The 16,023-nt window shown below is 35.7% G+C and overlaps 1 protein-coding gene across 1 annotated transcript in view; it reads right to left on the bottom strand.

Annotated features, from left to right (window-relative positions):
• LOC115450751 (potassium voltage-gated channel protein Shaw) overlaps nucleotides 1-16,023 on the bottom strand; it is a 227,759-nt gene that overhangs the window by 66,114 nt on the left and 145,622 nt on the right. The window contains exons 6-7 of the mRNA XM_037437251.1: nucleotides 14,344-14,658; nucleotides 8,333-8,542 (exon numbers count right to left, since the gene is read on the bottom strand). Of these exons, the coding sequence (XP_037293148.1) occupies nucleotides 8,333-8,542; nucleotides 14,344-14,658 (525 nt within the window). The remainder of the gene's footprint in view (nucleotides 1-8,332; nucleotides 8,543-14,343; nucleotides 14,659-16,023) is intronic.

Consider the following 16,023-nt stretch of genomic DNA (forward strand, 5'->3'; position numbering starts at 1 on the left):
TCCAAATAGAAGCACACTATTTATTACACGATCGAAAGCAAGACCTCGCTTTTATAAACCATATTTTGTACACGCTGCCAGCGACCTTTATTGCTAGCAATAATAAACCTAAAGTTAGTATATTTTTATTCGTTTTAATATGCTAATTTTTAAAACTATTGCTCTGATTCTAAAAAAAACATTTAACCAGCGCGAAGCTCTATTATCTTTGTATGGTTACTTTTTATCTCGAAAATGTATATTTTCACAAACACGGCCATAAATAGAATCAAGTACAGTATGACCCCTCTCAAAACAGACAATACATTATAAAAGCCCAAATACAGTACCCCAAAATATGAAATCTGCTCTCATCAGTGGTTATACTTTTTCATTTACCCTCCCAAACCAGTCAAGAGGGCCTTAAGGCTCTCGCTGACTCGGGACAGTATTCCCGAACGTAATTTCGTCATGATCAAATATTTGGAGTCTTATATCAAACGAGAGAAGTGATAGCCTGGCTCTAATAAGAATAGAATCATAGCGGAAGTTTTGGGTTTGATCACAATCTGCAGGGCATGTTCTACCGAGTTCAAAGTTTCCTATAAATATCTGTTATTATTATTCCTCGTTTTGACAGTGACGAAAACATTATGACAATTATTGCAATAATAAGATTTTCACAAATAAAAAAATTATGTATATAAAGTCAAAGTCAGCGTTTCGTGGAACACTTAACCCCTTTCAGTGAACGTAATATTCTTTGTGACATTAAAATAAATACCCAACAATTTTCCAGCAATATTTTTATTATAAATATCAGGAAATGATTCCCATTATATTCGCTGAGCCATTTAACATTTCCATTTCTTTATAAAAACTGGAACGAAACTAAAAATATAAAAGCTGAGACTCCAAGACATTCTACACGACAGAGACATCCCTATTAAGTTTGAAATGATAAATTATTTCAAAGGATGAGCGTTGCAAATGCCGACGAGTTTCACGAATTTACAAACAGAAAATATTACGACAAAAGGTTGTTGTAGCAAACGTAGCGATCTCGTAGCATTGTCGTAGCTAATGTAGCAATCTCGTAGTCGCTACGCTCGAAGTCGTAGACGTATAAAATATGCAATATCGTTTGTAACGATGTTTCTTTTGATTCTTATGACAATGTTACATTAGTTGTACATTTCGTTACACATTGAACATTACATGCAAGCTTTGGTGGATTACCACTTGAAACAAATGGGTTCAGAGCCAGCTTGCCAATACTATTCAAATCGAATGAATATAACCAGATTGGCGACTATTAGAATGAAATACAGATTACCGAACCCTTTACATTATGGTAGGACCATAGAGTACGTTGGCTTAATGCCAAAATTGCCAAAATCTATAGGCTATTATATCCTATCGCACCAACAGCATTTAGTTTATAACTTGTGACTGCGAATTCCGCATTGAAATCGAATGCAATCAATCTCACCGGAATTAAACCGGATTTCGGGATGGAAAAGTACTTGAAACGCTCGTGTTTTTAGTTTTGTTAAAACTATTTGAATATAAAAATCATTTGATGTTCTCTTTGGTTAGCTTTTAGGTAAAGCAAGGATTAGATGGCGTAGAGGTATTTTCGTCAACTCTACGCCTGGGGTCGTAGTTAAGATGCTCCATCTACAATCGTTAATGCTAACATTGTGTTTCAGTGGTGAAGGGTTCATATAACCTAATTCCTGCCGAATTATCTTTATTAATTATGTAGAATCAAATTACTATTCAACCGATTTGCACACCGCATTCATGTATGTGCGTATCTATATACAGGTTGTGTCAGGGTCCCTTTCTGAAAATTTCACCCTTTGCCACTGTTATATATACGAATGGCATCCCAGCGATAGACCTATAGACAGGCTATGTTATACTCATGCATATTTTATTTTCTATTGGCGTTGACGAATGAAGGAAGGTATCGACCGCCTCTGCACCTGCTTAGCTCTATGCTTTCCTACCATTATCAACTTTTAATCACGGCACTGATTAAAAGATTAAACTTCTCAAATGAGCTGACAAGCATCATGCCTTTTTAAATTATTAAATTACCCTATGAAGTTGGTCCAATACCCCAATATTATTTCTAGCATCAAAAAAATTACAGTCAAAAGGTACACTAAACTTACAGAAAATAGATACACGTAATGAAATTTCTGGGCTGACCTTTTCCCTGTCTAGACTATAATAGAATGTAGGTCATACAGCCTTCAGTTAAAACCTAATTTCTATCTTGGCTGCATCGGCCATGCATTTTGGCGTCACAAACATTAAATAATAATGCCTATAATTGGAGATAGCTTTAGAGGAACGTTAATTATTGAGTGGGCATTCTTGATATAAACTGGAATTTTGCTGGAACTGGAGTTATTGTGAAAGGTATTTCGGTTTCTACTCGGTTATTTAGATTATAATTAAGCCAAATTTCGTTTTTGCAAATCACTGTTTTCGTTCTTTGTTTCGTTATTTGGAGGTTTAAATACCTTGACATAAAACTATTTTGCGAATTTTATCGCGGTGGCCCGTTGGGAGAAAATTATTATATAATAATGAATGTTTTTTTTTTCATTTGAATGACGAGACGAGCTTGCCGTTGTGTAAGATATGTACATTGCTGGTCGCCTGACATGCATACCAGCAAAATATTTACGTATTTTTTCGACGTGAAAATTTACTTTTGCATTATACAACAGCCTCATTGCTCTCTAAATAACGGACGATCACATTCCAACACCAATATCAAATATTACATATAATGAAAGATAAATTTAAATACGAACTTCTCCGAATATTCCAAAACCCCACAAACAAAATACAAAATAATTCATAAAATCAATATTTTCCTGAAACACGTTACGAAGGAAAATTTCCTGCTATTAGAGTAGGTTTGCGTTTCCGGCGATTCCATTAATCTCACGTGTTCCTATCGATTCTGGGAATATAAAGTTCATTGTGTATTTACCCGTAAATGTTTAATTCCAGTTTAATCAGGGTTTCAGTATACAATCCATAGACGGCTTAACATAGATTATATTGTCACTACCCCAAGTTATGAACAAAGTGATTGGGGTACCCCATTCCTAATAGAATATATTACTAAAAAAACTGTTTTTTTATTCATACCGCTAGTCACACTGGTAGAGTAGTTAGACTCTACCATTTGGGTATTAATTTCAAAATAATACATCATAACATAGGATTTTTATCTTTACACTCGAACATAAGTATTGTGAAACTTAACTGAGAATTTCCGCTGTAAAACAATGCATATCCATACCAGAAATACAGAAATTCAGAATTGACCTGAATAGACCGTAGAGATATCCCGCTCTATTTCATATTACAATTTATTATTCATCCCACGAAGCGGTGTTCTACGGTATGGCTATAATATATGCATAACGTTATATATGAAGCTATAAACATTATAACAGTGCTATAACTGCAATTGAGAAATAATATGTCTTCATAACATAAGCTTTTCCAAAATTAGAGATTAACTAGTGCACGGATTGATGAGCTTTTTTTGATAGAGCTGACTCTATAACGGGTAATTTACATGTGATTTTTGGAATTAAAAACTCAAAAAATGATTGCTTTTTGGTATGGAATTAAATTACTGGCTAATCGTAATCTATAACCTATAAACAGATATTGAGTAGAATATAAACAAAAATATCAATAGAAGTTGCGTTATCCAGCAATTTTTTAAACTTAGATATGAGGCCATTGTTAATTTTACGTTCAATAACTAAAACATATAGTCAAGAACCTAATGGTCAATGTTAAAATAATTTGTTAAGATTTGTAAGAACCCTATATAATATGCTAAAAATTAATATTACCCTGAACTTAAAACATACCATACAAATACACGCTTAAAAAAACATTACGGAAAATCAAAAAACGCCAAGTTCAGTTATTTTCGATTAATTACATATAAACAAGCGTGGGATGCCTACAAAACGTTTTAATATCGTTTTATGTTTGCAAAAACGCGCGGTGCGGTGTTCCCGCTCGGATGGACGGCACGGTTCATTAGGCGATCGTTACCCCGCCGGCTACGTTACCACATCGCGTCTTGCGTATATTTTGTACTGAATTATGAAGAAAGGTGTGTTTTTGATGTAAAACTTGTTGAGGGGATTCTTTTTCTGCACTTAGCCCGTAACTCGGGCCGTTGTGCGTGTGTAAAAAAAACTTGTTAAAATAACTGTTAATTAATGTATTGTACGCGTATGAGTTATATTTTTTATATTAAATCATTTTGACAGGAGAAATGAGGAAGTAAATCACTGAAAGACGGATGAAGGCGTTACCTAGTTCAAAGAAATAGGAATAAGTAATTATTAATTTCTAGTACCCGTTATCATATAAAATGTGGAAGTATAACCTCCAATTGTATCTTTATAAGACAATAATAATTTTCCGATCATTGCAGCTCATTTATTTTACATGAAAAATGCCTTTAGCATGAATCTACCCCTTAACAATTAAAGGTATAACGCAAAATATCTCAACTGAACTATAGCATTACAATTAACATAGCGAAAGGCAGTAATTAAAACTTATAATTCTTTGATTATTATAATATAAATCTGTCACGTGTCAATCAAAACAAACTCTGAATAAGACAGTTCATTAACCAACACACTAAGAGAAAGCGAAGTAATTATAAAGCAACTTTGTAACATTTTAAATATTCTGTACCTTTATTCGGTAATGTAAAATGGTTTTGGGTGAAACGGGAGTATCGTGGTTCATTAAGCGGGTCGTTACCCCATTGGCTACAGAGTTTCTTTAGTAACGAAGTTTTCTTATTATTGTGTTATACATTAGATACATATTAGTCTATTGTTAACGAAGGGAAATATATACATTTAAGACTTTCATTCAAAAAAGAAAAGCTAGAGAAAAACTTTGTTTAATCAAGCGTCTTAAGGTGTAGTTCTAATTGGCATTGCTAGCACGAACGATGCAAATTAATCGCTCAGTTAAAATTCTCGTACAATTTATTGATTACACGAACATCAATTAGGAGTCAATAAATTAATTTATTTGATCGCAATTCGTGCGTTCGATTGCTAATTGGAATCCTTAGAAGTTAGTCTGTACTTACTTTTTTTTTGGGGTAATATCACTTAACAATCACCCAAATCGATAAAAGATGACCAAAGGCGAATTAAGTGCGTACACACTTTGTCAGGCCTTTATCTCTGCAAGATATGGGTGACGGGAACATCGCTATATTATGTACAAAGTTCAATCCTGGGGAGTTACTGGGTTTTTTATTTCGAATAACTCACACAATTTTTTTCTGCACGAAATACTCGAACCCAGAACTTTACTGTTTCTACCCCAAGTAAGCGTACTTGGGGTAAAAACAGTAAAGTTATTAGCGATCAATAACATAAATAGACATAATTTTGCACAATTGAAGTAACATAACATCATAATTTATTGTTCTCTATTTACCCCATCAAGATTTATCTACTCCAACGAAGAAAGGAATAGAAAACCCTAAATTAAAGAAAAATATCATCACACAAAACCTTTTTGCGTTTTAGTTAAGTATTATATAAGATTGGGGTAAAAGGATGGCACGGTTCATTACACTGAGTTCGTTACACAGCGGTAACAATAGTATCCTGCGGGCTTTAATGCTAAGGCTTTTCCTTTATATCAGTAATATGTCGTATAAATCATATTAGTAGAGTGTTTCATTTCATGATGTTTGAGATATTTTTGAGACATATTATAAAACCCGCCACGTCTGTCTGTACGCGATAAACTTAAAATATACCGTGCGAATTTCGTTCTTTTTGAATGGAATTAGTTTGAGGTCCTGGGAAGGATGTGGGATACTTTTATCCCGTGAAAATATATAGCGGGTGTTATCCTGGAATCATTTCACGCAAGTGTACCTTAGAGAAGAAGCTAGTTGCTGTAGAATTCTTTGGCAGTGTTTGTAATTATGTGACGTATCTTTAGGACCTAATGTATTCACATCATATTTTTCCATAGTAAGGATTGAAATACTGAGAAACTAGGTTTTCGTTATAAAAGTTGAAAATTTAGAATCTTAGACAATTTAACTATTGAGATCTTTCTTTAAAATTAACGTTGTAGCCAGTGTAACTACTGGATATAATAAGACTTAACATCTCATGTCTCAGGATGGCGAGCGCAGTGAACTACAAAACAATACTTTGTGATTCAAGGTGATGGATGGTATTTCTATTGTTTATTGGGCGAACCTATAGCTTACCATCAGGCGAACGGCAAGCTCGTCTCGTCAATCAAAGCAAAAGAGAAAGGTTAACTATCATTATAGACTATAACTACTTCTATTGTGTGGATGAAGGGATTGTGAGAAGAAGAAAAGTTTCAAGGAGATGTTAAATTATTTTCACCTCTGACTATATTTTAATAGTTATCAACTTAAATACGAATCCACTTTCAAATAACTCAGTTTTATAACTTTCCGTTGGTCAAACGATTTATTTCCCGGTTTACGCCATAACCTTCCAAAATAACTTTCCGTTTAATTTAAACTTTTTGATTCGTGGTTAAAAATATTGTACCAAAACAAATAATAGGTTTCCGTGGTTACTGCAAACGAGTTAAGTTGTGAACTCAATGTTAACTTTAATTAGATACCGTCTTATTTAGGGGAAAAGGTAATTAGGAAGAGGGAATCTTAATAAATTAGACATCTGTAAGCTGGTCCTATCCCTCTTATTCAAATGATGAGAGGACCAATTCGCTCGCGAGATTTTAAGTGCCACGACTGTCCACGGGCGCTAGATGTTACTAACGAAAATGGTTATTGAATCCACTGACCTTTCCGAACTTTGCTCATAGTTAAATATTTGTATCAACTTGGATAGCGAGCACCGTTTCAAACAAGCCGGCATAATTGTATCGACTGGCGAGTGGTAACCACTTCTCGTCACTGCATCCTATTTCGCTCTTCATCAGGTACAGAGAAGTATCTTAAACGTGACTGTATATAAAAAAAAAACCCTACACAATAGTAGGTGTACAATGTACTTGATGGCAAAGTCAAAACACTGTGAGCTTATTCTGCATAGGTCGAACCGTCAACAGCAAAAAACTTTAAAAAATTGTAATTCATTTTAGTTTGATATTGTTACTTTGTTTTTTCGGATGTCCGTTCAGTGACTTCGAAGGCTGTAAAGTCTTCGAAAATCGAAAGAAAATGATTATATCAAAACTCGCGATAAAATAGTTTTTTCTCAAAATTTAGAAAATCAATATCTACTCAGACACTCGCAAATATAACCTATTTTATTTCATTCGAAGAACTAACATTGACTAATAACAGGTAATACATTTGAATTATAAAGCTAAATACTTTTTGGAAGTGCGGTAAATACCGACAATAACTCTAGAGCCTTTGCATTATTCTGTGAATAGTACATTTAACTAAGTTTGACTTACTTCTGCTGCTTAGATTTTATTTTTCTGATATAATGTAATGTTTCTTTCATGAAAAAGAGGCGATACGAATAAAAAAATGATATATTTTCCTCATTTTTATGGACAACTCATCCTTGACTAAAAAAATTACCAAAATTGTTTGCACAAAAGAGGCCTTCCTAAAACAGTTTCCCTGTACATCCAATAATTTTGGGATTCCCTCATACTGTCTTAGTTAAAAAAACACTCTGTATATGTTATATGATGCTCTATAGAACTCGTTAGCAAAGATATATTAAAAAGTAAAAAATACATTTAATAAGGTGAATACATTAACAGTAATGGAATAGAATCTCTATGTCTCAGCTGCAAAATCGATTAAACTATCAAGTCGTTTATTTAAAGGCGATAATGGGTTGCTAATTAGGTTAGTTATAACCGTCGTGTTCCATAATAGTGTGGGTCGGTGGTGCGCTATTTTTTTCTATCAATATCTTTCACATACGTAAATAGAGGTGATATAATTTTATGTGTTTTAAATCGATATTAAAATTCTATTCTAAAATAAATTGAACGTTATTTTTTTAAAGGTAATTTTGATAACAAAGTTTAAATAATCGGTCATGCACAAAAACCATGGAGTTTCTTTTCATCGTGTATTTTCTCAACTTTTTTAATATTCAATTGACTTATTTTGGCAGGTTTTAAATGGCTTATTTTCAATCCACATTTGTATTACTGAGTAATTTACATTTTCCATAGAGAACTCGCTAGGATTTCAAAATCAGAAGATAAAATTTATATGAAGATCGAAAAATCAGTCAATTTTTATCGCTAACCTGAAAGTTTCACTTACCTGTGTGTGTGAGTAGAACATGGAGAAGTTTGACACGATGACAGGCACTGGCAGTGCTATTGTCAGTACACCGGCCAGTGCACACAGGGCGCCCACGAACATGCCCAGATATGTCTTTGGCGCCATGTCTCCGTACCCCACTGTAGTCATAGTGACGATCGCCCACCACAACCCTAGTGGAATGGACTTGAACTGATTGTCTGGGTTATCCTGGAAAGAAATAATTATATTGGCCTTTTCTGTTAATTTTCGTTTTTTTACATCTACTCTACAGATTTTGTGTTCCGTTTTTCTTAGTTGAAAAAGTCTAATGATTTTTTAGTTATAGCATCTAATTTTTTTTATAGGATTTTATATGCGTATGTGCACTTGTATGAAATATACAAACATTGTTTTTTATACGGGCACTGCATTGACCCGGTTCACCTGATGGTAAGTGGAGTGGGGTCCAATAGAATGTCGACTGACGAGAGAGACCTCTCGACAGGCGCACAGTTATGCCGGTCTGACCACGACACTCATGGGCCACTATGGCGGGTTTTAACACTTTGAGTACGGTGAATCCGGACGAATATAAAATATATCCTGCCACCAGCATTTCACATTGCAACTTACAGAACTATTAAAAATAGTATGTTTCCCACCCTTCTTAATTACCATCTCTTCTTGCACTGATATTAAGTTTAATAAATTACCCTCTAGTGAGTGCTCACACGAAAATATTTGAAGGTAATATTAGCACATTGCAAAAACAACGACGTAAAAGGCAAGTTTCATGGCGCTCAGCCAAATACTGCACCCATGCAGGTATTGCTCTGGTAATGTTCCAGCAAATGTCTTTTGATAATTAAATAAAGCCTGATTTACACTAAAACTTTCCTTTATTATGTAAGATTTGCTGTTGGTAGGATATTTTTTTTATCTGCTCGGATTACGATCACTGTATAAAAGGTGTTTAAGCTGGTTTTGTCGTGCTAAGTTGTCGCGTTTCGGGATCAGCCTGTGTATATCCGGTTCCAACAGGCCGGCATAATTGTGTCGACTGTCGAGGGGTAATCATCTCTCATAACTTAACTAAAGAAGGTACACAACGAGAGAAGGTAGTGGACAAAACATTAACAAAAAATACTAATATAATTTATAAATAAAAATACCTTATAGTTTTGTGGCTGACTGTATATTACATCTCAGTCTTTCTGTTTCAGTTAAAAACATGAGTTTGCATAGTATAATCAAAGAACGTACTCTAATACACTGTGACAACATTTATTTTCGTGAACGTTGAAAGGGTCGATGTTATGTTCCAGAAGTTTCTTCCGCATTTCTTTTGATGTTTGATGCATTGTTTGTGAGGGGTCGCTTTTTTGAGGTGATTTTAGAAATTATTTGTTTTTCTTAACAACCTAGTGACGAGCTATGATTTGCATTAACATACTGCCATTTTCAATAAACAATTGCATTTATTTGATCTATCTCAAAAATGGACTAATAATAACGATTTTTTTGACATACTTATAAATGGGCTATCTTGATTGATTCATTCTCGAAATTGGATTGAAGATTGAGATTGGGATTGTTTATTGAAGACGGCTGATAGTCAATGGGCCAAGAAGTAGAAACAGTTTTTTTTTTCACAGTCACAGGACCTCACCGGAAAGTCTTTGACACACAAGGAGTAGTTACTTAAAGCTATTAAATTACTTTATTTCTGCTTATACCACACCACTAGCTGGAACTTAATGAGGATAATGTTTAGTCCAAATAACCTAGTTATTAGTCAACTGTTAACGCTAATTATATGACTGACTAAAAGCATGTAACATAGCTAATATGGTATCAAATTCGCAATTATTTTAAATTACACTAACTAATATTCCGTCTCCACCATTATATAATCATTAAAAAGTAATTGTTAAAGTTTCTGTTCTTTGTTCATTAGGACCAAATTGCGTAAATAACGTCAGCGGCCATTTTGCGCGAGACAGACGCGCTAGTGTTACCCGCGCGGGACAAGGCATAGACATTATAAACATATTGGTAATGTTAAATTAAAAAACTGTCGAACTGAAAAATCATTTTATACTAATGTAGAGCTGAAGTTATTTATGATTTTATATCACCTATCTCCAGAACTATTGTTTTGATTTTGATGATAATTTTATTAATTGCAACAGGCAATAACCTATCCTAACAGAGGTAACCCTAATCAACCAGATATGATGTCAGAATTAAATCGTAACCCAAAATACCAACTACCTGACCTTTAGACTCCGCGAGTTCCTACGCAGATCGGGTCATCAATGACTAATTTTTTATTTTAATTATTGTAAAATTAAGGCAAATTTTGTAACATACATGTTTCGTACCACCAACACCTCTGTCCGCGACTGATGGCTTTAGTCTTCCAAACGTCGTAAATAAAGCGAAATAAAACAATAACAAAAAATACCTTTATTTCGATACCATAAGAATAAGGAACTTCAGCAATATAAATTTTAATAGCATTTATCTCACCAAGAAGTTAACACCGTCTGCGCGACACCTAACAAAATCAATAATCACAATAACAAAACCAATGAATTCAAAAAACGAGGGAATATCGATGCAATTTAAAAAGCGATACTTCCAAAATCCACTATGAATAGTGATGAAGGCACAAAGTAACTGCATCCAGACGGAATCGACTGCCAATTAAATTTTACGCGACGTTTGGGCCCGTGTCATGCTTGAAATGAAAATTCCGCCGGCACCTGTACAGTGGAGGAAGCAGTGGGGCAAAGATTATTTTTGTTGAGGTTTTTGATGGCTATTGAAAGTAAAACCATCCCAATTTTAATAGAGAAGATTGTTGAAAGTTTACGCAAGCCTTGGATCCTGTTAAACATTTAATTAAATCGGAACCCGAAAAGCCTTCAGCCAGACTTCAGAACACTGTGAGCTCATTCTGCGTAGATCGGACCGTCAAACAAAATCGTATAATTTTTACATGTAGGCAGATATTGTAACTTTGTCTTTTCGGATAACCATTACCTTTGTCCGCCCCGTAACCATAAGGCTGCAGTCTTCAAAATGTCGGAAAATATTATAATATTATAAAACTGTGATACCATCCAAATAATAGTATAATTTTAAGTAGAAGAAAAGATGAATTGAAGTAAATTTACAATCCAACGATAATATTGCTGTCCCTTTCTCAAATACCTATATATCCTCTCTAACAGTTAGTTATCTATGATTTGTTACAGTAAGAGTAACAGTAATTTAAATTGTTATTTTTATTTATTTTTATTTATTGCACTTAATATACAAATGTATACAGGCGGACTTAATGCCAAAGGCATTCTCTACCAGTCAACCTTATGGTGGTGCAGAGATAATCAAGGTAGGTGCATCACGGTAATGTGACATTGAGAAAGAAGGTATATATAAAATACCTATAATAACTATAAATATAATATAAGTAACATTGTAACTATCAAAACACATAAAATACATATTATAATTACATAAACATATACGTATAAATATACATATATACATAAGAATATAATGTAATATAATAAGTTAAGGTGGTGATTATTCCGCTTCATTCAGCAGTAACTGTCGAACTCTTTTTTTGAAGGCAAACCGAGTGGTTGACGATCTGATTTCGGTTGGGAGTGAATTCCATAGAAGAATAGATTGGACAGCGAAAGAACAGTGAGTAAAGTCAGAGCTATGACGTGGGCATTTAAGGAGAAGATTGTTAGCTGAGCGAAGGTTCCTATCGTGACTATTACAGAGGTATTGGAAATTTGAAGATAAGTAAGTAGGAGGAGTAGGGGAGTTAAGAAAAGACAATAAAGTAGTTAGTGCTCGCAACGAACGCCGCTGACATATAGGCAGCTATTTAAGTTGTAGACGATAGGAAGAGATGTGATCAAATTTACGGAGATTAAACACAAATCGAATGCATTTATTTAGAAGTCGGTCTAGTTTGTTGAGTAAGTCTGCATTCAGATCAAAATAGCACACATCACCATAGTCGATTATAGGAAGGATTAAGGATTGCACCAGCAGAGTCTTGGTCTTGGGCGGGAGAAAGTTCTTCAGACGGTAAAGAGCACGAAGGGTACCGGTGACTTTCTGACAGACTGACGTTACCTGGGGCCTCCAGCTCAGGGTAGAATCGATATGCAGACCGAGATCTCGTACACTAGAGCTCCAAGGAATGATTGTACCGTTGAATCTAACGGGTGGAATGATCGTATTATCCACCTTGCTGATCATCCTGGAACTACCTACAATAATGGCCTGACATTTCACAGGGTTCACGGATAAACCGAAATTGTCGGACCAGGTTTTAATCTTAACTAAGTCCCTGTTCACCCTGTCAACGGCCGCGGATACGCTATCGACTCCATCCTGAGAATATATTTGCAAGTCATCGGCATACAGGTGGTACGCACACTGAAGTTCTTGAGTTAAGAGATTGATAAATATTAAAAACAACAATGGGGAGAGTATGCCGCCTTGAGGGACTCCAGAGTTTATGTGGCACCAACTGGACGAGGAATCGCCAAGTCGCACCAACTGCTGGCATTCCTGAAGATAAGACGAGAACCAATCCAGAGCCGAAGGAGAGATCAAGAGGTGGGAGAGGATGGCTAGAAGGATGTCGTGGCTGACGGTACCAAAGGCGTTCGAGAAGTCAACCAAGGCCAATACAGTGACCTTGGTGTCCTCCATGCCCGCCCAAATATCGCCAGTCACTTTGAGTAGCGCAGTTGTAGTGCTGTGACCATGTCTGAAACCGGATTGCAGTGGGCACAACAGGTTGTTCAGGTGCACAAACTCAGACAATTGTTTATGTGCACAAGCCTCAAGCACTTTGGAGAGGAAAGGAAGAATGGATATAGGACGGAAATCTTTCGCATGGGAAGGGTTAGGAATTTTCGGAAGAGGAATCACAATGGCTTTCCGCCACAGAGATGGGAATATGCCAGAGGAAAGGGAGCCATTAATAATGTCCGAAATGGCTGGGAGTAGGTGATCCAGGATAGGGATTATCATTCGACGACTGATGTTATCGCAGCCAGTCGCATTGGATTTAATGGAAAGGATTACCTTTTTGATGTCACCCATCGAAACTGGAGAAAACTGAAAATGGTTGATATTAGGCCTAGGGAGACCGTCTAAGAAACCAATGGTGCGACGCTTGGTTTGGTGATCAGTCAGGGTAGATGAAGAGAAATGACGATTAAAACTTTGTTACTATCAGTAAAGACTGGTCGATGGTATCGGCACTCAAAATTACTTCAACAAAGTCCATTTTTATGAGCGAAAGTAATTCATCATCAAATGCAGTTCGTATATTTTGCTATACAACAACGTACAACAATTTATCAAGTGACCAACCTCAACGGAAATTTAATGGAGTTGTCACACCGAGTTATTTTAACCAACCACCAGCGTAAATTCATTTGAATATTGTTAAGGTGCATTTACATTGACCGTGTTAAGCGCATACAAAATTATGTATGCGCTCATTTTCATACAAATTTCATGTGTACGTTATTTATAGGGTTCATTTTTAACTGGTTTTATGAAGCTGAAATTGCGGAGTACAAAATAAAATCGGAATAAAACGGAATTTTGTGTTTGATGCTTAAATAAGCGCATGGACTATTTATAGATTTATAAAATTGGGCAGTGGGAATTATATGACAAAAAAAAAAGATGATCGCAAGCATTAAACAAAGAAATAGAAATTACGCTTTTATTCAAGAAAGGGTAGGCAAAGATGCAATTAGGACACCCAATTTTCGCTAAATGCTTTTCGTCCCATGATATGGTAGGAGGTGAGCTTATCGCCACATCGGGCACACACTCCGGATTCTGAGCTGAAACTCCGTAAAAAAACGGCAGTTAGCTCAAACTGGGATTTACACCCAGTACCTCAAACAGTGTCGTACCGCACACACAATACAACTACATCACCGAGCATATTGAAGTATTTGAAAAAGACTCACCTGCGATTTCTCAGCATAATACACCAAACTGGCAAATATCACGATACCGAGCACCAGAAAAAATACGAGGAGCGTCAACTCCTTAGCCGACGCCTTGAACGTGTGCACCAAGATCTTCAACCCTGGACTGTGCCTCGTCAGCTTGAACAGCCTGAGGATCTTGATGATGGAGATGAACTCTAGGATGTCAGCTTTCTCTACGTACTGCTTCACCACTGTCAGTTCCACCACGACATCCATGTAGAAACTCAGTGTTGCTATAAAATCTATGATGTTTACTGGAGATTTGACGAACTCTATTATGTTTGGGGCTACCTGGAACAAAGAAATGTTTTAGTTAGGTAAGATATTTCTTTGCTTTCATTTCTAATACAGCAAAACCTTTAGAGTTGGATTATAATATCAACCCTGTATTTACTGTCCCACAGCTAGGTACGGGCCTCCTCTACTACTAAGAGGGATTTAGTCCACCACGCTGGTCTAGAGCGGATTGGTAGACTCCAAATATACTCAAATACTTGGAGAATTTTTCAGGTATGCAGGTTTCCTCGCGGTGTTTTTCTTCACCGTTAAAGCAAGCGATAATTCACAAAGTATACACACGTAAATTTAGAAAAGTCAGAGGTGCGTGCCTTTGTGTTTTGAACCTGGGAACATTCATCACAGTAGTCCGTTCCACTACCAACTAGACGATCGTCGCTTGTTTTAAAGTTGGATTAAAAACTATTGAATGATACAACAGTCGGTACGTTACATGGTTCCAAACAAGCCTGTATAATTGTATAATATAATAAATTTCTCAACTGGCGACAATCACCTCTTTTAAGTCGACAGTCTATTTAAGCCCCACTTTACTTATCATCAAGTGCAGTGGGATCATTTTACCGTGTAAAAAGAGCAGGCCGAGTACTAGTACTAGTACATCCACACCAGTGGCGAAAGGTCCAAATAACCTGATTCTTGTCAACTTCCCTTTCGTAGCTTATGTAATATCTAATTTTCATTGGAGCGATTTGTAGACCGCATATACGCATATTAGTAGTACCTATATGTTGTGAGGTTTCCTTTCGAAAATGTCACTCTACCACTGGTAATCATCTCTCGTCAGTTGACATTACCTGTACCCTACCCCACTTATCATCAGGTGTACTGGATTCACTTTGCCGTACTGATATAAGAAATACGTTACTTATACTTCACAGTTAGTCACAGCTCTATCATTTTTAAATACAAATAATTAAGAGTACTTTTAAAAACAGATATAAAATGACGCGCAAAGCCGTAAGAATAGGAAAAATCTGTTGAAAGGTGATTTGCCGCAGAAATGCTAAAGAGATCCCATTTCAAAGGCACTTATTGTTCCCAGATGAGCGCTGCTTTGCTTTATAATTTATTTGAGCTTTAGCCTCTTCAACTATATAGTGGGGAGATCTCATAAAATGTTATGGGGCGGTAAAAAGTGAAAAGTTATTTAGTATTTATTTTTAATGAAACTGGAAAGAAAGGCGACATGCTGGCATATTTGTAAAGAGTATGGATCGACTCGACCGGGGTAATGCCGCTGTCTTACAGAAATCGAATGTGAAGTTCCATTTTTTAATGCAATTGAATGAAGAGATAAGCATGCCGTTCATGTAAGTGGGGAGTGATACGATTGCCTATAACCAATAGCAACAACAT

Source organism: Manduca sexta, chromosome 10 (genome assembly GCF_014839805.1).
Source record: "Manduca sexta isolate Smith_Timp_Sample1 chromosome 10, JHU_Msex_v1.0, whole genome shotgun sequence".
In the NCBI taxonomy this organism is placed as follows: domain Eukaryota; kingdom Metazoa; phylum Arthropoda; class Insecta; order Lepidoptera; family Sphingidae; genus Manduca; species Manduca sexta.